The 24,302-nt window shown below is 38.5% G+C and overlaps 1 protein-coding gene across 3 annotated transcripts in view; it reads right to left on the bottom strand.

Annotated features, from left to right (window-relative positions):
* LOC144009466 (uncharacterized) overlaps positions 1 to 24,302 on the bottom strand; it is a 164,168-nt gene that overhangs the window by 78,626 nt on the left and 61,240 nt on the right. For all 3 annotated transcript variants that reach the window (XR_013280938.1, XM_077509209.1, XM_077509210.1), the window contains 2 exons: positions 23,363 to 23,430; positions 6,489 to 6,546 (listed from right to left, as the gene is read on the bottom strand). Coding sequence is in view for 2 of the 3 variants with exons in the window: in XM_077509209.1 (XP_077365335.1) it covers positions 6,489 to 6,517 (29 nt within the window). In the remaining variant the exon portion in view is untranslated. The remainder of the gene's footprint in view (positions 1 to 6,488; positions 6,547 to 23,362; positions 23,431 to 24,302) is intronic.

The raw sequence follows: 24,302 nt of genomic DNA, 5'->3' as shown, positions 1-24,302 counted from the left end.
TTTTTCCCCAGTGTTCTCAACAGATTTGTGAATAATGATGAAACTTTGCTATATTCTAATGCTAATTGCTGCAAAACAGAAACAGATAAAAATATACCTTTTTTTGTCCTGATGAAAGAAGAGACTAATCTTTCTTTTGGTAGGTTCCATGTTTTTTATAGCAATAGAACACAATATCCTGTGGGCATTGCAAAATCAGTTAAAAAACAATAAAACAGTGAAAACGCCTGGGAGTGAATGAGTTAATCACATTATTAATTTTGACAGCGCACGGTTATGTTAAAGGTAGCACCGGTTGATTGAACAATAAACATAACTTACATGCATTAAAATAAAGCATTTAATAAATGTTTGCGTATGATATTCAAAATATTTGTTCATGTCAAACTATTGGGGTCATTTTGTTTCAATTTTAAATTATACAAGTAATTAACTGATTAGAAAAAGGAGGATGAGCGTGCAGTGGATCAAAAAAAATGTTGAAGACATCCTCATAACATTAAACATCGAAAAAATTAACACATAGGTGCTCTTTAAATTTGGCGGGCAAAAAATGATTAAAAAAAGCCTTTTTAATTAAGTGATTAATTTGTGATTAAAATTCTAAGATGTGATTAATTTGATTTAAAAATTTAATTGTTTGACAGCTCTAATTCAAAGTAAATCATTAGCCCCAGGTCACATTCGAGTGAGTTCAGAAAAACAATTTTAAAAATAATAATAATAAAAAAATAAATAAATAAATAAAAGTCCAGTTGCCACAAGTTCGCTTTTATGTATTATCGTGACCAGGTCTGGATGACTGAGAAACAATACAGACAAAAAGAAAAGCAACATTTTTAGCAAGCACATAACATTACGTTGACTTAGGCAATTATGTTATTAGGCTAATGAAATGAGAGTGGCGGTAATGTTGAAACATGAAGCAAATAATTTTACTGAACGGTAAATGGTGAATAAAATTCAGACATTTTCTATACCACTTGTCCTACTTAGAGTCATCAATCAACTGGATCAATAGATCATCAGTAGAGGTTTTTACACTGGACCAAATAAATGGTGGATTACAACCATCCATTTTCTATATTCCTCATTTAGGTCACAGGTGTGCTCGAACCAAATCCCAACTGACTCTTCATATATGGCAAAAATTCAGATTCAGAGCAATTCCTTCTGGCGGATTATTTGCTCAACATTCAAGGGCAGCGGCTATTCAAAAGGTAATGGGAGCATAAATACGCCTGTAGAATACTTGAATGCCACTTTATTTGATGGATCGCAAAAAGAACGCAGTCAAATTTTGACGGTAGGAATGTTAATACATCTGCTATGGGCTCTGTTTTAAGGTATCTATGATAACAGGGCAGCAGACTCTATCCTCATTACCCCAGGTTGAGAAGTGAAGCCGCCCAAAGAACCACGGTGACCGCAGAGAGTCCGTCTGCCTAGCGGGATTGTGCAAACGTCAAAAAAAAAAAAAACTCTGAGGAATTACTGGCTTATTGCCACCTGACAGCACCACTTTCTTTTTCCAGGACAACAAAACAATGAGCAGCAATCCGATTAAAACAATCTCCCCGAGTCCTGATTAACATAAATCTGCATGAGAATAGCCCTTCCGCGATCAAACAGCGGTAGGTGAACCCGCCGTCCTGCAGGATGTTCGGCGGTAACGCGTCGCACGGTTGGGCGAGCGTGTGGGGGGGGGGGGGGGGGGATCGTCCACGCGTTCTGGGTCGTTGACCGGCGCCGCTCGTTGTAAAAATGTCATCTCCCTCGACGACAGCTTACAAACGAGAATTTTTACCTCCCGCTGGAGTCAAGTTGGGCCACAAACCATTTTAACATCTTCACTGATTGTTTTTTTGTTTTGTTTTTTTATGGGAGACATGACAAGAAAATTACCTTACGCTCCATCGTATGTGGTGTATTTTCACCAGATACATTACGATATCTATAGTAGTACCTGGCAACAGCTTGAGCTTCAGGTCGCATCCTGATTGGCTATTTCACATCTTCAGACACCACATACCACAAGATAATCACTCAAGATTATATTTCAGAGACGTGCACTCATCTTAATTGGCTATTGCTCCAAATTTTGTCCGATTTTCAGTTACACGTGTAGCCATCTTGAGAAGCGAGATTTAGCCAATTGTAGCTTTACACAAACTTCAAAGACAACCAAAACCGACCAAGAGCAAGATGCGCGAGTGTACAACTTGCACAATTTGTCATGCCATGCTCGTGAACGAGCGGTTCAAACAACCACAGGTGCTACTCAGTGTCACAATGGAGAATGGGGAAACAAGGAGACAATAAAAAAAGAAAAAAAAAAGAAAAAAAAAAAAGGTAACAGACAGACAACGTCAGATGTCACCGTTTGGTATTTGTACAAAGCTCTGGAGAGGAGCTTGCCTGGAGCCATCGCGCCGCTTCTGACAAAAAACGAGTGAAGACGGGCCCCGTCCACCCACCCCCCCCCTTACGCTCTCTACACTGAGCTCTCCAGCGGCAACAGGAAATCAAACAATTAGCGGGAGGGAAATAAAAGGTCCCGTTTCGCCCTCGGGCACTTGTAAACACGGCTCGGCGTTTTGGGGTTTTTTTACGCGGAGAAATGCCACAGTCATCATGTAAAGTTTGTGATTTATGTGATATGGCTTTCAAGTAATAAATAGAGTCAACCAAAACAATTCCACATCATTTAAATATAAATAAGTAAATATGTTTCCTTGGCATTTGAAATTAAATAGGCTTCATGTTGAAAAATAAAGGTTTAAATTTTAACAGCATATAAAAATATTTATTTGTCACTGAACTGTTTTAAAAACACCTGGGAAACGTTTTTCACTGAACTGTTTTAAAAACACCTGGGAAACGTTTTAAATTTGCGAGGGAAAAAAAAGTCATTGATTTATTTATTTATTCATTACACATCTTATGGAAATTTTAGATCATTTGAATGGGAATTGGTTATATTACCAGATCACAAAATGATTACACATTTTTAGGACATTTTGTATAGTTGTTCCATGACAAACAGTTGGATGCAATCTTGCAAAAAAGTCAAAGCATTAGGTACATCTACATTATCAAATGCAAGAAATATTGCTCAGTTTGGATTTGCACAATTGCACTGCATCACGTGGAAATGTGTCTAACAATTTTTCATGAGCTAAAATAAACCATAACAAAACAAGATTACAACATTAGAAAAAAGCTCTAAATTATAACTATAAAAAACTGTTACATTTATGACAAATTTGGTCCAGCTTGTGTTTCATTGAGCTCTTGCATCAAGTAAAGTTACGAGAAAAAAGCAACCTCTTATAACCACATCCAATATATAACAAAATAGATCAAAACCACTGTATGAACATATGTTGGGATTGGATAAACAACAGTTAGTGACTCAAAGTTGCATGGTTTATCATCCGTCCGTACATATGCTTGGCCAACTGGGCATTGAGGCTACATTTAGAGCAACATGGAACAGCTTTAAAGCGTTCAGGAAAAGAAAACATGAATGTTGCCATATTGCTCTCTCTAAGTGGAATTCTTAACTATGGGAGCCCTTCACAGCGAGGAGTTTTTGTTTACATAGGAAAAGAGAGAGGAGAAAAAGCTGGGCCGAGCTCGAGGACATTGCACACGGGACCTATCGTGGCATCCCACTTTAAACCCCCACAACCCAAACCCACCACCACCACCATGTAAATGGAAACATGGAAGTTAATGTTGATGCAAGAAAACACTCTCTGTCTAAAATGGAAGTTTTCTCTCTGGGTTTGTTTTGAGAGAAAGGATGTGCACAAATATTATTTCTGAAAATTGCACATTCACTGACAATATATAATAAACACCTGACTAATAATCTAATAAATATGGATTTTTTTTTTTAAATATGAGAACTGAACTAAAATGTTTAAAATGCACATCAATAATAATTAAAAAAACAAACATTTAAAGGTTATTACCATAAAACAGAATCACAATCACAATTCATTAGTATGAATTGTGCATCCTGGCTAAAAGGTATCACTTTCAAATGAAATTTAAATATCAGTGTGAACATGGTGACCTTAAGTTGATTGGATGGGATGTGAAGAAAAACTGTTAAGTGGCTTTAGGAACCAAAATTCTTTCTTTTATACTGATTTGGCTGCATAATTACTTGAAGAATTTACAATAAGTATACTTAAAATGTGGAGGATACACGTTTATATTGAAAACATGCAAATTGCACTCTGATTCCGGTCCAGTGTGAATCAAAAACTGGCTGACTCGATCACGTTTCCCCACCAGTGCATCACTCGAGTAGTGCTGGTCTAGCCTGTGGAGCTGACATCAGCGACGGCTATGCTAGTGCTCTACTGCCCTCCAATGGCAGACAAAAATCTTATCCTGTGGTACATGTCGTCTGGCTGACCTGCTTGCACTGTGGAGACGAAGCCAAAAGGAGGAAAGTCTCCACATGCGGAGGGAACTGCTTCTAAGCAGTGTGCCATGCTCAAAATGTGTATTATTACAGCATTAAAGTCATATTTTTGAGGGTTTAGTCCCGTTTTATTTTTTTTAATTGTATTATTTTTTTTAGAATATCAAGGTGTATTTTCCAGAATAAAAGGCGTCTATCGTTGAAAAATACAACTTCATTCAGGATGACTTTTGTATAAAGAAAAAGATATATATATATTTTTTCTCAGATATAGAACATTTCTTCGCCAAAACATAACTATAAAATATTACTTGCTGTACAATTCAGTTGATTTACTTTATTTTATATTGTCATGTCTCTAATTGTATTTGGTATTTTGTTTGGTCACTGACTGAGTGTAATGATATTTTTAGTTCTTTTAATACGTTACATTCTAGTGACCAGTTCAGGTTGAGGGTGTCTTGCCCAATGACAGCTGGGATAGGCTTCAGATGAAGATAAGAGCTTCAGAGAATGGATGAATATCTTACATTATGTTTGGCATCCATGTGGGCGGCAAAGTAAGAATTGAATCTTTCAATCATGAATTTCATGTTGAAAATGTATTGTATGATATCTAAAAGAAAAAAAAAAGGTCAAATATGACTATTTTTGGAAAGGTTGTGACTTTTATTCTTGACCTCTTTATTTTCTTAAAAATATGTATCTTTTTGTCATGACACTATAACTTGTAGTTCTTTACCCCGATGGCATTTACGGCACACACGGTATTAAATTGCTGTTAGGATTAAAAGACGATCCTTATAGAAAGACAACAAATCGGAGGTGATTCAAACAGAGAAGTGAACTGGCAACATTACAGATTACAGCCAATCAAAATGCACGGAAGCCTGCAAACGGTAACAGAACACGATACAGACTGCACAGTTCGCATTGGAAGGAGTGCTTATGCTAAATCCCAACTTTCATTTTTATCGTGGGGATCCGAGGTTTTAGGTGATTACGTAACCCAAATTTGCACGTAAGAATTGTCAAACAAGTTCACCGTTTACCATTCTTAACCTTGAAACATCATGTCAGGACCGCCATACACAGAGGAAAGAGGACTCTGTATTCTCCATGTATCATCATGGCCACACAAAAGTGTCATCCGGTATGACACGGGAAATGATCCAATTTCACTGAATTATCTGAAAATTATTTATTTACTACAAAAAAAGGGGAGATTTTTTTTTCTTCCGTACATTTACACACAATAAGTTGAGTTTAAATGTGCTAAACTTTTCATCGTTTTCTAAGAGAGACAAATGTGGACAGTGTTTTTTGCCGAGGCCCAGATGGCCGCGTCACAATGGCAGTGCGGGGCCGGCAGCTTTGATGGCTGTGAGTGATTGATTTCAAGCTTGACTGGCTCTGATAGAGTCCCCTCAGGAGGCGCCTGGCAACCACGGGGCCCGAGCCAGAGGCTCTCGGTGCGGGGGGAAAACGAGATGAAGCCAAAAAATTTGGCTCGCGTGCCCAGCGGCTCCGTCGGTGTCCCCCAATAGAGGTCCAATACATCCTGGCCGCTTGCAAACCGCTGGAATTGGATGGATTTTTGTCACTGGCCTCCACTTTCAATGGCAAAGTGTTTTTTTTAAAGCGGAGTAATTGGTCGTTCAATATGTCACAGCATGTTACTCGCGACACAAAACATGTCTATTTTCAAGTATATCCCCTGCTAAACTCCTGCTTATTCCTCCTATGGTGTGAGTTTAAGTTTAGAAATCACGATTTAATTAGCAAATGCATCTAAATGAAGATGTCACAAATGTTTTCTTTTTGTTATCACTTCCTTTTGTCGCTTTAAACGGCGCTGAAATGCTGTCATTTGCTCTGCTAGCAGATATTGACTGATAGCTGTAATGGAATATGACTGTCATCTCGGGGTGACACTTTGAAGCACTGCCGCTGAGCCACGAGTTGCACTCGTCTGGCAGGCCCAGGCGGGAGGACCCCTCACGCTTCACATCGACATGTTTTGGCACACCTGAGTCAGCTCACTTACCCTGCTCCACTACGACGTGATTTGATCATCGATTCACCGTAAAAGTCCAAATCTCTCCCTGTGGAGAAAAAAAAAACAAAAAACATCTCTATTATCATTTTGACCTGCTGGACATGTTTGGATGTGCTGGAAAGTTTTTGCTTGAAAGGATAAATGCATGAGCAGCACAGTAGTCTAGTGGCTAGCACGTGTGGCTGGCTAGGACATCGTTTTCGAAAAATAACCCAAAACATCACAAAGTTAGTGTTCATCTGCAACCCACAGGCCAGAAGGAATCGGGACCGTCCAAGAAATACCTGACGGCGGGACCTACACTGTAAAAATTGCAGTGATATTTGAGGAACGAACCCACAACATTCAGGTTGGGACACAGCCACTCTACCACCTGAGCCATGCCGCTCCTGCTGCAATGCATTATAGTGGCATGGCTCACGTGGTAGAGTGGCTGTCTCCCGAGCGAAGGTTATCTATTTTCTTTTTAAATAAACAGTTCAAATGTACTTAATATTCTGCTTGTAATATTTACTTAGAATTTGTGAGGTTTTTTGTTTTTTTTTAATTTCCAGAGAAAAGTAGAGAGACTGGCACAGGATTGCCCTAGTCGGAGGAATCTTGTTGGTGGCTCATGTCCAAAGAAGGATGATGGATGTAACTTATCTAAGCTTCTAGGCATTGTATTTTCATCTTTGACAATTCTAAGGTTACGCACTAAAAAAAAAAAAAAGCCATAAATAGAGCAACCCCTCGAAGCAAAAGATTAGCTCGCAATTATGTTTGTACAGCGAATCACAGCGGCTAATTGCTTTAACCAAATAAACACACTCTGATTGGCCGCTGAGGTGGTGTTACTATGGTAATAATTGCAGTGTGCTGACATTGACATCAGGCAGGTAGCTTTTCGCCTTGTTTGAAGAATTAACATATTAAGAGCCACGGCTGCACTTACTCCATTCATGTTCGTAGTTGTAATGGCTTTTCATGTGAATTCATTCAAGAATTGATTGAGCAATTCCACATTCCACATCACATTTGCCACTCGTTAAAAGACAATCAGCGCATGTACGGACAATATTTGCTCGAAATAGAAGCCACAATTCTGCAGTGGTATGCAGGAGAATAATCAGCGATGATCATAGTGAGGTTGTAATTAAAGATATTGACAGAATATTGTGTTTTGCGTTTTTATCATTGCAAATACAACAAAACTGCGGGTTCCCTGCCTGACAAGCTAATGCAACTTTTTAACGTGCTTCCTTAAAATAAAATACAGTGCATGTACTTGTACTACTACTACTACTATTGTACGGTATCCATTTTTGAGCACCTAGTAACGTAAACAGGTTTCTTACCTATTTTTGTGTACTTTTGCTACATATTTTCAACACAGATTTTTGTATTACCACCATTATATTTTATTATTTTTATTTGTTAGGAGCAATTAAGTGATTTAACTCCATTGATACAGGGTCAACTTAAGTTACTAAAAACTAAAACTAAACTAAAACTAAAATAATGTGACGTCCATTTTCAACACCTGCTCAAGTAACCACAATGGATCCGAGCCTGAAGAGCTTTTTACTAGTGTTTTCCAGAGAAATTCAGCTAGCTAGTGACATTGTAAATAATATGCAGTAAAATGAAGGGGCTGCACTTGTGTACATGTTCGAGTGTGATCAATGCACCGGAAATTGCTGGTGGGTGGGTTGAGTTAAAAACTGTGCCGAACACATCATACAAGTGATGTGCTGTGGCAACCACAGATTGGACGAAATGAAAGTCATTTTCTTATGCACTACAATGAAATATAGCATGTTGCCGTACATGTGCCGTGAACAACTTTAACGTCGGAGAAGGAGGAGGAGGAGGGTATCGCCGTCGCTTACGCCACCTTCCTTGCAAAACCGCTCATAAATCTACATGGCGACGGAGGGGCGGGCGGCGAGGTGAGCGAGAGGGCAGGGCCCGCTCTGCCCGCCTGGGGAGTTTGGCATGTGCCCTCCCCGGGCCTCCCACCGACGTGGGGTCAGAGTAAATAAAAGGGCCGCCTCTAGCAACCGCTTAGCAACCCCCTTTGCTTCCCTCCCTTCGCCCCAAAGTAACAGGAAGCTCTTATGAGTGCTGACCACGCCTTTCATAGTTCAGACCTGAGGTATAGTCAAGGTATATTCACAAACACTACATTTCTAATATGAATCCGCACATGTACAGCAACTTCAATCAGACTTCTAAGAGCGGTCAAGAAGTGGCCGAGGAAGTGATGCAAGCAATCCCGGATCAAGTGCGATGACGACTTAGCAAGCTGGCAACTGCTTTACACGTAATAAAAAAACAATAGGGAACCACAGGGCCGACTGAGCCCGTAGGATTAGCAGCGTGAAAGTGAGCTTAAGCTGTTTTATAACGTCACATTTAATGTTGCGTTCGTCTACGGTGGCTCCAAAGGTTAACGCGCTCGCAGCTTGTCCGACGTGGCGTGGATATATAGCACAGCGTTCTCTCGCCATGTGTATGGCGACGGGACAATAATGTACAGCCGGCCCCTCCCCTCTTCCATGCCTCCTGCTGGAGGAATTCCCAACCCTCTCTGCAGGTAGCCAGCCAGCCAAGACCAGTAGAACATATGTTTTCCTCCCCTGTTCGGGTCAAAACGAGGTCGCTGGTTGCTAGGAAGATTGTTGGAGATTGCTTGCTTAGGCTAGGAAGAATAATACAGTATATGTATGTATATATAAATATTAGGGGTGTCAAAATGAGTGCGTTAATTTAAAGTTCCTATCACTAATGTTTTTAACACGGGATTAATGGCCGCCCCTTACTTGGAAAGCCTGTCATGGGGGAATTCCAGTTGCAACTCACCAGGTATGTCCATGTCAAAATTTAGCAGTAATACATTTAACAATAATGCACATATTTGTGTAGATTAGAGTCAAATTGTATTTTACAATTTTAAAAAGTGTGCAGGCAACGAAAAACGCACTGAGCTGTCACCAATGTCTTACAAATGCAATGATGCCATCTAGTGGCAGAAAAAATGACCAACACAAATCAATATCCCACTTTTTTTTTTTTTTTACAATACAGTCCATCTTTTCCCTTTTAACCTAATTTTCTGAATTATTATGAAATTACTGTATCAAAGACTAAAAGATGCAGCAATATTTCTTTTAGTCGAACATTTTTTTATAGATGCAGCAATATTTCTTTTAGTCGAACATGTTTTTCCACTTTTGTTTACAAGGGTATGAAAACTTGGAAAAATATTGCTAAGATATAAAATAATAATAATATAAGATTTGATTGTACATTTAGGACAGATGTAAAAATTTGTGATTAATTGTGAGTTTACTATTGAAGTCATGTGATTCATTACGATTAAAAATTTTCATCCCAACACCCCTATATATATATATATATATATATATATATATATATATATATATATATATATATATATATGTGTGTCTCTTCACTGGCCTTAATCCTCTTCCATACATGTGAATAGCAAAGTGAATATTAATAAAGTGAGTGAACAGTAGCAAGATTAGTCAGACTCAGCAGCGTTATATGTAGCAAAGACCCCTCCTATAAAAAGTGTTCCATTCAAAGTTTACATGTTCCACTGCTTTCTCACTGCCCCCTCTTCTCCACATGTTCAAGCTGGGAAGCACTCTGAACTCTGACCGCACAAGTTATGAATTTTCTTTTAAGACTCTAAGCAACTTATGGGAAACTTTTTTTTTTTTTTTTTTTGGGTGTGGGGGGGGGGGGCAATGTAAGCAGGATATTCATGTTTCAAAGCAAGTGTGGAATTCAATAACACTCGCCGGTTGCACGTGTTTGTTTCGGTCCCTCTTTACGTTCTTCTTAAGGCGAAGTCAAAACCCAAATGTTGTTGACGATACCGCCGATTATGCTGGGACTTCACACCCATCACTCAAACGTCAAAACATGCAATCACATTCATCATCAGGGATGGAAATTAACCACAACAGGCTGCCTACATGTGATCGGATAATAAAGTGTTTGTCTTTTGATATAGTGAAACAGCATGTGGCTCATTATCCTTGGTAAATTTGAACCTTATTTCATTTACAGTTGTTTTATGATGGAGTTTGGTTCCTATGGGTGTGACGCAACCCAAATTTGTAGCCCTAACATGTCGCTGTTTGGTTTAATTGTCACTTGAAAATAGCAAGGAGTGACTCCCACTTTACCTCCTGATGTCACTGACTAGGCCACACCCCTTAAAGGCACACATTCAACACATAACTGCTGGAGTACATACAGATAATACATATTATAAAACTAGTTTAACTATTTGCATTCTATGTTATTGCATTAATTTGTTTTTTATACCAGGGGTGTCAAAATTAGTGTTTTAATTTTTGAGTTAATTTAAAGTTCCTTGAAAACCACTATTTTTTTTTTTTTTTTTTTTAATACACGATTAATGACTTAGCTCTTAATATGAAAAGAAAAATGCACTGAGCTGTCACCAACATTTTACATATGCAATTATGCCATCAAGTGGCAGAAAAATTACCTCTACACAAATCAATATCACACTTGTTTTTACAGTAGAGGGTTAGGGTTATGCAAGTACTTTATCAATAACTAAAAGATGCAGCCATATATATTTCTATTAGTTGAACATTAGTTTAGTTATTATTTAGTTAACATTAGTAGTTATTACGCAAACGGCCACCAGGTGGCAGCAGAGCAAAGGAGATCAACCAGGGCCATGTTGAAAAAAAGCTCAATTACTCACAATTCTAAATAGATTTGTGAAAATTGATGAAACTTAGCGATATTCTAATGCTAATCGCTGCAAAACGGAAGCAGATAGAAATATACTTTTTTTGTGATTAAAGAAGAGGCTTGAATCTTTCTTTTGATAGGTTCCATGTTTTTATAGCAATAGAACACAATATTATGTGGGCCTTGCAAAATCAGTCAAAATCCAGTTAAACAGCCGGGAGTGAACGGGATTGCTTCTGTGAACATGGCTGGGAGCAAATGAGTTAAGAGTATGAAAACTTTAATGTACATTTTATTGCACATTTAGAACAAATATGCGATTAATCATGAGTTAACTATTGAAGTCATGCGATTAATTACCTGACAACCCTACTTTATACAATACAATGTTTTTATTTTATTTTATTGTTTTTTAAACAGCGCTTAAAGAGAAGTTCAAGAAGCCTCCAAACCACCCAGATAGTTTCCAAACAGTCCTGAACTAAATACAGTAATCCAATCCAATTAAATCTAGACCCGGGGTGAAGCCGTACTACTACTACTTTTATTTTCCTTCTGGTCAAAAGTCATTTTAAATACATTTAAGTTCCCACGTGGTTTGCTTATCTTCCTGGCAGACAACTACTACCAGACTCCACGGGCCGGTAAAATGAACAAACAACAACAACAATCACACTTAGCCAACCTGCGCTTAATGTTTATCAGGTGGGCGGCGGCCATGACACCGCGTGGACTGCCACTCGCGACGGGAGGCCTCCTCTCGGCCTCGTCGCCAGCGTGTGGCCAGCGACGGGAAGCTGACAAAAGGCGAGACAAGAAGCTCTTTCCCCCCTCCGACAGCACACATGCACTACACTTCCATTTGTTCTTATTACCGCCAGTGTGGAAAGGTGGAGAGGGGGAGAGAAATAAGAAAATCGGACTTTCTTAATGTGCTAAAACTGTCTTTCAGTCCCCAAAAGCTGGAAAAGAAGCCACTCACCCAATCAGTCCTATTGAGGACTACATTTAGTCCATCTTACAGTGGCCCTGCCCCGCAAGGACGGGATGGATGCATTCGGGGGACATCTTGTGGGAGTGTGCGAAATGCGAGTTAATGGGAGGGAGAGTCGTCGTCGTCGTTTGAGTGGAGAAAGCTGGCGGAGGAGGTAGTTAAAGAGCACAAGTGTGCCTGAGGGGTACTCAGTGTATCTGGACTCACACTGGGAAAAGTGTATTTATCAACTTAATAGCGGGTGTCTGATTGAACATGACTATGATTACAGTAAAGTTGTTTCTTCTTTTGGCTTTCTCTTCCTCCCGCTGCTCTTCCTCCTCTTTCTCGTATTCCCACACGCACCTTCCCGCAACCCAGAAAATTGGTTTCATTTGTCGTAAAATGGTAAAAAGAAAAAAATAATAATAATCATGGCGTGAATGCTGAAAGACAAGCATTCACAATAATGTCGTTGCCAGTCAAAATATTTTACACGATGTGGTGGCGGAGGTTTTGTTTTCGCCTGCATAAATAACTCAAAAGTTACAAAATCAATGAAGAGGTGTGGCATGAAGCCGGCTTGATACAGACAGACAATCGAGACAAATTTGAGCATTTCTTTGTGATTAAAACCAGCTCAGGCCCGATTGCCAGTTGTCTCGAAAAGATTATCTTCAGTGATTATCGTGTGGTGTGTGGGTTGTTTCAAGAGATTTTTCATCCTCAATTCTTAAAAATCGATTGTACATAGAGTCGGAGGATGGTCAATCTCAAATTCTCTATCACGAGAGTTGTTGAACCAATTTAAGATTACAAGTTGTTGACCAATTTAAAAACATCGCTTCAAGTGGCAACACACCATTGAATTAAGTTAAAAAGTGAATATATTAAGTTGAATTAAGTACTTGTGAGTTCTTTAAACTTAATATTTAGGATTGGAGTCACTTTGGATTAATTTAATTCTGGTGACTATAGGCCCTATTAAATTTAATGAACTCATTATTAAACTAAATATATACACTTCGGGCTAACTTAATTCAATCGTGTGTTAAAACTTGAAGCAATTTTTTAGACATTGGTCAACAATTCAATTTTTAATCTTAAATTGGTTCAACAATTCTCTTTTTAGAGTTCACATGTATATTATGACCATTAAAGTCAGATGGGCTCCAACTCACTACAACTCTAGTTTACAGTTGATAAATACACTCTAGAAAGAGAATTGTTGAACAAATTTAAGATTATAAATTGAATTGTTGACCAAATTAAAAAACAACAACAACAAAAACACTTCAATTGGTAACAGGATTGGATTTAGTTAATGTAAAGTGAATATATTAAGTTTAATTAATTATGAGTTCATTAAACTTAATATTCACTTTGGATTAACTTGAAATAAGTCAACTTGAATTCAGTTAATGTAGCAAGGACTTGAATTAAGTTAATTAACTTGAATTAAATTAATCCAAAGTGAATATATTAAGTTTAATGAACTCAGAATTAATTAAACTTAACATATTAACTCTGGATTAACTTAATTTGTTACCAATTTGAAGTGATTGTTTTTTTAAGTTGGTCAACAATACAATTTGTAATCTTAAATTGGTTCAACAATTCTCTTTTTGGAGTGTAGTATGGAAAATGGATGGAAGAAGGGACACGAGATATTCTAATTTCATTTTATTTTAATCAACTCGATCTGATTTTGGATTATTCTTTTGTATTTTTCCATACATGTTTATTGTAAACATTTATAGCAAAAATAAAGCCACGAAGAAGAGGAGAAGTCCAAATAAGCAAAAGGAGAACTGATGATTGGTGAAGAGAAGCAAATGCATTAACAAGACGAGGAGTCTAACTGGTACAAGTGGTAGAGAGGGAGCTATTTAGCTGATAAGGCAGCCAAGGCCCTTCAGGTGTCTCCTGCTCCACTGCTGTGTAAATGAGCTCCAATTAAACAGGCGGGCCCCCGTGCTCCGGGTCTTCCCGCAGCCCCCGAAAAGCCCCCCCCCCCCCCCCCCCCCCCCCCTTGCCCCTCGCTGCTCGCCCGTAAGGCCAAACCCACCCCACGGCTCCCGCAGCTGCTCGCTCGCTCCCACTTTCTGTTTTTCACTCACACTGTGACCCAAAGGTCTGCTTCACTTCGCCGTGTGTGCGTGCTTCTCCAAACTAGTCTGCGCGTGTTTGTTAGCCCGCAGCATTTCCGCTTATTGTCAGCGCTCGATAAGTGGCGGCATGGTGGGCATGCAGCATGGCAGGGTTTGGTTGTTTTGCGTATATTGCAGTCATTTCTCTCAAAAGTACGACGCAAGTGTCGAGGGGGAAAAAAAGACAAGCTTAGAACTCTTGTCTGATTTGTTTGTTTTGTTTGTTAGTAAGACCATGAAAAAACTATAAACTTAAATGGGGCATGTATGTGAAATGTACTTTTTAATGGTTTGTATACAAATAGGTGGCTTATAATAGTGTTCCTTATTTTGAAAATGTGTCTACAAGCCAGCTGTACTGTGATTTTGCCAGATTGAATTAACAGTTTGGCTAATTTGCATAACAGTGGCCATGACTTGGCAGCTAGGCTGTGCAAAAGGTAAGCATGGCTGCAGTGTTAGCACTAGGGATGTAATGATAAGGGTGATATCGTGATATCGTGATATTAAAACTGCCACAATATTGTCATCATGTTCACAATATTTAAAAGGAACACATCTGTTAAAAAAGAAAAGTCAGGTTAATTTCCATTTGTGCAGTTTTAGCACCCTCTAGTGGCTAGTTCATTAGTGCAATTTAATATTCATTAGGGATGTTTTGGCCTTCTATGTTTAAAATCTATGTTAATTGTCAGATAAAGGGGAACCTAATTTGCTTGTGAAGCGATCAATGTGTGCTTGCATTAGCAAGTAAGTGCCTCACTATTGTTATTAGAGATTGTAGGTGGTTGATATGCATTGCTGATATGTACAAAAGCACAATATTGTGCTTTTTTTTGTATGAGCTCTTCTTTTCTTTTTCTTTTTTACAATATTTTGATCTTTTTTAAATATCGCCAACCCCCCTACAATATCGGGATTGGTGGATATTTTTGCATGCTGAACCTGGATATTGTTTGGTGAGAAAGTGCTGTCACACACACAAGTGAAAATACAATCAAATTCTTTACATTCTGGTCTGTATACAGACCTTTAAGACTTCTATAACAGTTTTAAATTGCGGAACAAAAATGGAGAGTTTCATTTTGGTGGGATTGGTGAGATTTTTGACAAATTCAAGAGATGGTTTTATGAAATGGAGATATTAAAAATGTAACATTGAATTCAATTTAGCTTTGTGATTGGGCAGTCTGTGGTTCGGACTTAGCAAATAGTGTGTTGGATTTATTAAAAATGATACAAATATAAGCCTGCTTTTGTCCATTCTGGTGTAAGTCTATTGTCTGAAACTGGCATTGGCAGATACTCAAGGTGTCATAAAAAAAAAAGCCTTTGTTTCATTCTCTCCCCTAATGTCGGAACAACTAAAATTAGCCAGCGTTTGTGTCCACAGCTTTTGGAGAAGCCTTCAAGCCTTGACCAAACACGACATTAACAGTTTGCAAACATTGTTTGATTCCTCGCAAAGGCCTTTGCCATGCGGCGGGCCACGGGGGGTCCTCGAGCAGCGGGTGATCGGGGCCAATTAGATAAGGTGGCGATTTGGCCGGCCAGATTGGGACGAGTCGCCGCTTGGCCGTGGGCCAGCGACGCCGGGGGTGCAACCCCTGATCCTGCAGGAGCCAAGTTTAAATGACCACAGCCTGAAAATAGAGGAGGGAGGAGGCGAGGGGCGAAATTAACATCGGATGAGCAGAAGGTTCCAGATCATATCGCTGTTTTGGCCTCAGCAACAAAGCCAGAATGCAGCTAAAATATGTTCATTTACAGATAATAAACCAGGTTTTTTGCATGCAAGCTCCTGAAAAATGTCTTTGGGGGTCCTAAATAAAAATCAGTTTTTGTGGCACTTCTTCTTTATATGTGCCTTGGCTGAATAAAGGTCATTATTCTTGCCATCGCATTGTTTGCATCACATCATACCGACACGTTCCAGCCTTCAGACCGACAAGGCAATTTACTCGAGTGCCTGTTTGTTATGGCACACAGAGCCTTGAGATTGATTGTTTTGAAACATGCAAGTTATGGCACACAGTGCTTTAATATGACATATAATTTAAGCGTATGCTTCTTTAATGTCACACTCAGTAGTACCTCGACTCAGTCCTACATGTCGTCGCTACGAAACGTCTCTTGGTTGAGAGCCAAAGTCACCAAAACCAGTTTATTGAATGATACAGTTGAAAACAAATAAACAAACAAATACAAAATGAAAATACTAACAGTGAACTAACCACGTGATCAACGGCCAAACTCAGCTACAGTCTAATGCAGGGGTGTCCAAACTACGGCCTGGGATCCATTTGCGGCCTGCCATACATTTTTTGCCGGCCCGCGGCAAAGACTAAAAATAATTTTTCAATGCTGTTAAAAAGAGGGTGGATTAAACATTTCTAGCTACGCAAAGACACAAATTTGCAGCTAATAATTCAGTTCCATCCACTTGTTTCTTCGTGTCAACGTCCAATTTATGAAAACATCACATTAATTAAGGGTTAATTATTAATGAAAAAAATGTGAAAACATCACATAAATGGTTATTAAGTGTGGTCAGTTGACGACCGATTGTTCTTGTGGTTCAGAATGTCAAATTGGGATCAGCGGCTGCTCAGTGGAGAGGCATATCTATTATAGTGGCACACAGGGGTCACTATTTGCCTTGTGACTGTTAGCAGTTTTCAATGAGTAACTGTACATTATATCAACAATTTATAATTGCTTCATTGATCTTTACCTTGTTTAACTCATTCACTGCCACTGACGGAAAAAGATGTCAAATGATGCATTTTTTTGCTGTCTGGCAATGAATGTGTTAATAAATAACTTAAAAAAAAAAAATCAAAGTGGCCCTTGCAGCTTTCTATTTTTCTGAATGTGGCCCTCAGAGGAAAAAGTTTGGACACCCCTGGTCTAATGTATTAGGTACTAATGTAACGTGATATTTCATGAATTATTTCCATAACCCGAGAACAACCTGTATTACTAAAACTTGTAAGTCTTGGTTAAATGACTCTCCATGCAGGCTATTATATTGTGTGCAAAATTTAGCACATGATATTACACATATACTTTGGGTGCACTGTTAAAAAACAGTTTTTAATATACTTGAAATGATTTGATCATATTCTATAAGGCAAGGTCTTTAAACTTCTGTTGCAGTGAAAATGAAAATGAGAGTTTAGCGCGAAAGGGGGCTTTTGTTCCCGGTGGTCGCATACAACTGTCGGGCTTTAGTGGATGTGAACGGACGGCTGGCGGCCTCCCGCAGATCGGGGAAAGGACAATTACCCGTTGGTGTCAGCGGCGCCTCGTGCATAATACATACCTGACATTCTACTAGTGTTACCTGCCACGTGTAACCAGTCACACTCCAAATGGTGTATATTTCAAATTGATGGCTGAGATTATGATACTTTAAAACCTCCATAAATGCGACATTTAAATATTAAGCCACATGTAATTAAGCAGAGAGACATATTCGTCCCCGTTGTTAGGAGCAATTATAGCAATTTCCATCAAGGGATTTCTCACAGCTTGACTTTGGTAGGGAGCAGTATTGATTAACTTTATACTTAATTGAAGTCATTTTCTTTATTCTCGGGAATAATTAAAGCTTGACCCAGTGGAGTGCAGTACTGCTTTGTGTGCCTTATAAAAAGGCAGTTTACAGGTCAACGCCACATAGGAACGCCAAAATCTAAAATGTACTCAAGTACAAAAGTGAAAAGTACAGAAAAAATATTCTGTACTTTGAATCCGCTAAAAATAAATAAATAAATAAATAAATAAAAATAGACCCCTGTGCAGGGCTCTTCTGTGGAGTCCTAACAGTGATGCCCTCACGACGTCTCTTATGAGCATATTTAATTGCATGGATGGGTGGGTCATCCCAGGCGGTTGATGAAGTGAATTAGTGGACCGTCGGGAATGATGGCCCAGTGGGAAAAAGCCACTTGGGGTAGCAGCCCTGTCCTTATGTCGCAAAATCCTGCCGCTGTCCAGCTCGTCGGCCTTGTTCTAACACACTGCGTGTTATGTCCGCCAACCCATCAGGCCACCTGATTAAAACGATTAAATGATGGACTCATTTTTAAAGGGATTGCTCCACTGACATATTAAACCCGTGGTGTCCAAATTTTTTCCTTTATTGGCCGCATACATATCGAAGAATGCCAGGGCCACTTTAGCATTTTTTTTTTATTTTTTTTTTTAAGATTTGGGATTTTTCATGACTTTTGGGTGGCCCACACCGCTGAATCCCACTAAAATCGATTTGCCCCAGCCCTGAACCAATCTCCACATTCAGAATCAAAGGAAGAGTAATCAGTAATAAAATGACTATTTTTAAAGCAGTGTTTACGTGAGGATTTTAGTTCATCATTAATGTGATATGTTCACAAATCAGACCATTACACAGACACCGGAACATGGAGGAAAACCTGCTTTGCTTCTGAAACGGAAAAATCTGACTTCATTGATTCAATTACAAAGAGAAATATTTCTATTTTAGTTTTAAATAGTTTCTTTGCATATCTAGAAAAGCAGGCTGTGTTAAAGTTTTGTTTATTTTTAAACATTTTATTACAAATTGTATTAATATATTATATATTAAATATATTAAAATCATTTTACTTTTATTTCATTTTTAAAGTTATGTTTTATATGCTAAGGGTCAGTAAAAAATGGGCGGCGGGCCGCAAATGGCCCCCAGGCCGTTTTTTGGACACCACTGTATTAAACGGACGGCTAAAGTTGGCCTCACGTCACGACTGGAACTGAGTCACAAAGTCTGTTTTAAGATCTGATTTTTTGTATCATCCATAAGACAAATAAAACAACTCACAAGAATTTAAGCTGACATTGTCCATCAAAGTGACAAACTGTCTCTGTATTTTAGTTTACGTTACGAGCTGCTTTACATAATGACACACTAATGTGTCTCTGTCAGCTCGCACGACGGCGTCCCCCTCCAGTTGAGACGCTCAAATTAAGACATAATTGCCCCCCGCAGCAGCACCCACTCACTTTTCCCCAAATGGATGTCTGTGTAAAGCAATATGGCCGCCAGTGAGTGACACGGGCCTCTCCTGGGCGACGGCGTGACCCGTCAGAGAGATCAACGCCTGCACCCAGCAGTGGTCCCTCCCTCGGAATGTTATTACAGAGAAAAAGCAAGGTCAGATTGCAGGGATGATGATTCATGGGAAGCGATTCTCAATTTCTGGATTTTTTTTGGGGGGGGGGGGGGGGGTAGCATATTGACCTTGGCGTTTTTGACAACAGCATCCATCACGTACGAAGGCGCTGCAACAGGCAACTGTGCGGCCAAGTGAATCCGATTAAGGGATATTAGTGCTAGATGGATGCCGGACGTCAGCGCTGCGGAGGGAGAGAGCTCAACATTCTTCATGCATTCCACTTTCTACACACACTTACTTTGACACATTTGATCAATGGCCGCATTCTGATTTTGATTGATTTGACAGCGTTTCGGTTTAATTAATTGAATTTACAGGTTGTCGAGGAGTTTCTGGGGAAAAAACTTTGCAGCCATTGTTTACACTATAATGTATATAAGCAGTGAGTGCCAAAGTTGGCATAAATGAATAGATACTGAATACAAAGAAGTACACTCTAGAAACAGTTGGGTCAAAAATAAACCAAATTGGGGGACCGACCCAACGTTTTGATTTATTTACCAAAATGTTGGTTCATATTAATAACCCACCAAAATGGCCTGTTTTTTTTTTTTTAAACATTTTTTTGGGGGGGACTTCCAACGTTTTGGGTTGTGCATGAGAAACCAAAATTTGGGTAAAAAAAACAAAAAAACAAAATTGGGTCAAAAAGGTCCAACATTTTGCTTCATTTATTTAAACCAAAAAGTTGGTTCAAATTAGTAAAAAAAACTTTTTTATTTTTTATTTGTATTTATTTGTTTTATTTATTTATTATTATTATCATTATCATTATTATTATTATTTTTATTATTATTATTATTATTATTTTTTTTTACACAAAACTTGTTTCTGGGGACTGACCCAATGTTTTGGGTTGTGCATAAGAAACAAAAATTTGGGTAAAAAAAAATAAATAACCCAAATTGGGTCAAAAAGGGACCGATGCAAGGTTTTGGTTCATTTATTTAAACCAAAAGGTTGGTTCAAATGAATAACAACCCTTTATTATTATTATTATTATTATTATTATTTTATTTGTTTTGTTTGTTTTATTTTATTTATTTATTGTTTTTTACACAAAACTTGTTTCTGGGGACTGACCCAATGTTTTGGGTTGTGCATAAGAAACAAAATTTTGGGTAAAAAAAACAAACAAACACAAATTGGGTCAAAAAGGGACCGATGCAAGGTTTTGGTTCATTTATTTAAACCAAAATGTTGGTTCAAATGAATAATCCAGAAAGCAAGCTATTTTGGGGAGGATCGAATGTTTTGGGTTATTTATTTACTTTTATTTATTACTATTTTTTTTTTTTTTGAGACCAACCCAACTTTTTGAGTAATGCATGTAAACCAAAAAGTTGGGTCAAAAGAATAACCCAAAACCCATTTTTGTGGGGGTTGTTTTGTCTGTTATTCATTTGAACCAACTATTTGGTTTAAATAATTATTCTTTTTTATCTAATTTGGGTTATTTTTGACCCAACAGTTTTTACAGTGTATGTGACAACAATCTATTGATGGCATTTGAAAGCATTAGAGATGATTGTGCTATGCGCGCCTGGCCTTGTAGTAAAGCTGATCCAGCTTTGCCAAGATTTTGGCAGGATATGATGTTTTCGTTTCACAATGCTCACAAATAAAACTGATTTTTATGAGTATTTCTGGATACCCCAGCACCACATAAAAGCACATACTAACAATAACAGAAGCAGAAACATGTGAGGCATTCTGAAGCATTCCGGGCGGGAAAAAAATGCAACAAAACCAGCATGGAATAAGACATTAACACTGAAGTGTGTGTGCGTTGTACGGACTAGCTGCTCTCTGTTGGAAGCATCCAGCCAATGACCCCTGTTTTCCAAGCAGAGTTGAGTGTGTGTGAACTCAGGTTAGCAGGCGTGCGTGTGCGTGCGTGCACGAGGTGCATGGAGCACCAAGAACAGAGGCGCATTGTGCGCACCGCAAGCGTGCCGTCCACATGGTCCCATGGCTCACATTTAGCCGATGGCGGCCTATAGGAGGGAAGCCCTAAAGCGGCATGAACTTTGAACCCTGTGCTGCCACTGACACACGAGAAAAACTATAAGCATTCACGTTAACAAACATATCATTACATAATAGTGTAAATAATCATGTACCATGTGTGTGTGTGTGTGTGTATATATATATATATATATATATATATATATATATATATATATATATATATACACATATATATCTATACATACAATATAACGAAATATATGTAACTGTAAGAGGGAAAAAATTAAGATGAAATTTGACAATTGTATGATTTTACTTCTTTGCATACGATATTTAATTACATTTTAACTACATTACATTAATTGTGACATGACGCTAACAATCACAGCAGTTATGATAATCTAAAAAAAATAATGATTTCTAAATACAAATCTATAACACAACATAAAAATTTTATTTATTTTATTTATTTGTATTTTTTACAATGCATTGCTCATGTTGTTTAAATGTGTAAATAAAAAAAATTATGACATTATTCTGAATATTCCTAAATTATGGGGAGAAAAAAAAATCGTAATAATTCCATTCTGAATTTTTAAACTGTAATTTTACAACTAATTATTATACATTAATCAGATTTTTAACAATACATTTAATAAAAATAATTACATTGTACATTTGGAGACGCTCTCAACTATATCCTTGGAATTGATAACACATACATTAATCTGATTTTATTGGTCGCTAGATTTTTTTTTATTAAAAACTGTTTAAATCAAATGTCTCTAAATAGAGTGTACTGTATTGTTTAAAAACAAAAAAACAAAACAAAAAAAACAAAACAAAAAAAAAAGTCCCCCAAATTTTTATTCTTCTCTCTCTCTCTCACTCAAACACACACACAGCCAAAAAAAAAAAAAATCCTATTATCCCTTTTTTTTATCAGCCTCAGCGTGATGGTGTTTTTCCACAAAGGAGTTTTACGGCGTGCCAGCATGGCGTCGTGTCCGCCCGAGAGGTGAGTACCAGGTGCAGGGGATTGTTCTCGTGCTGTTAGGGCTGCACTGGCCCATTTTACCAACACGCACACGAACGCACAAGATCCCACATGCATACATACACAAGCTCCAGTCAACTGTATGGCACCACAACAGCTGCACGCTCTGCGGCTTTGCATTTGTTTCTTATTATTTCATACAGCGAAAGCACAGATTTCACTTGCTGGTGTTGTTGGTCGTGGGGGGTTCAGTCCCTTTGCTGCTCAAACGTGGACTTGGAGCGCCCTCTACATTCCGGAAGCAGTAATGCACCCACTCCCCTCTTCACCAGCGTGGAATTTACTAGGAGACGGGAGGAGCCCCCATCAAGTGCGACCGAGCGCCATCAGAAGCAAGCCGTGTTATACAGGCTGCCGTTATGACACCCTCAAAGGGGAAGGAGGCCGAGCGATGAGCAGGGAGGGTTATGAGGTGGGCCTCAGAAGAACCCGTCTCCCCCTTTCCCAGAACCTTCCCTTGAACCACGACCACCGGCCCTCGGCAGGAGGTGCACACGAGGTCCACTTTGAAAAATAACACCTTCAACATCGCCGGAGTTTGAGGACTGATTGTGGTTTGCAGATGGCCACGATACACTCGCAGAAAAAAGTGGATTGGCAAGGGACGTTCGCTTCCAAGCATTTTGGATCAACAATTAACAAAACTAAGGATGCCCCCATGAAAAATCTGCATAATGATTTGGTGTATTCTGATATTAAAGACAAATATCAAAACTGTATAGGACACAAATACCAACTGTCGGACAGAATTTGAGCATTTTCTCTACCTTATAGTCAGCAGGCATGATTGTCCATGTTGATTGAAGTGTTTGCTTCAACTCCCAGTTGAAGTTTACTGTCAAAGTAAGCAAAAGCAAGAGAATTACAAGTTGTGTATTTAAAACAACCACATATTCACAGGCATATATTCTTTATCCTCCAGAAAAAAATGACATAATACTGAACATACAGAACTGAACTGCAGTTGTGATCATCTTTGTTAACATCCATATGTTTGTATTATATTGCATCTTTGGTGGCCATGACGTGCATAACCATAAGGAGTAACACAATGCCCATTGAATTGTCATGATGCACAAACTAACTGATTCTTTACATACTATTTCAAAGTTTTAAATATTATTGTATGCTTGTATACGGTACGATGCTGGAGAGTGCCATTTTTCATATTAAAAAAGGTTTAAAGGGGACTGAACAGATTAATGAAATTTCCATTCATTTCAATGAGGAAAGATGATTTGAGATATAAATGTTTTAAGTTAAGAGCGTGGTCACAGAACAAATGTAATTCTTATGTGAAGGCATCACTAGCCTCTATCACTTTTTATACACGATGGTCAGAACTTCATCATAAATACACGAGACTGCTGCATGTCTCTGGCACAAGCATTTCAAAGCAAAATTCTAACATGAGATTAAACAATTTTAAGCGCGGCATACAGGATCAATTGAGTATCACGGTTTTAGAACACAGTGAAACTTGTCTTTGCTTCGTCTATAAACCACTCAACAAGATGGAGGAATATGAAGGAATCTGTGAAATTGGGCTTGGTAGTATATCAAAAGTAGTAAAGTGTAGCTAGCAATCATTTTTATAGAAGAACTCCAGACAACAATTTGTGTGTGCCTCACTAGTCGAAACCCGGTATTCTGATTAATATTATGTTTGTGGAACAAGAATTAATCACATTCCATTCATTTGTATCA

Source organism: Festucalex cinctus, chromosome 20 (genome assembly GCF_051991245.1).
Source record: "Festucalex cinctus isolate MCC-2025b chromosome 20, RoL_Fcin_1.0, whole genome shotgun sequence".
In the NCBI taxonomy this organism is placed as follows: Eukaryota; Metazoa; Chordata; class Actinopteri; order Syngnathiformes; family Syngnathidae; genus Festucalex; species Festucalex cinctus.
Note: the sequence above shows the minus strand (reverse complement) of the source record. Positions and strands in the feature narration are given on the sequence as shown.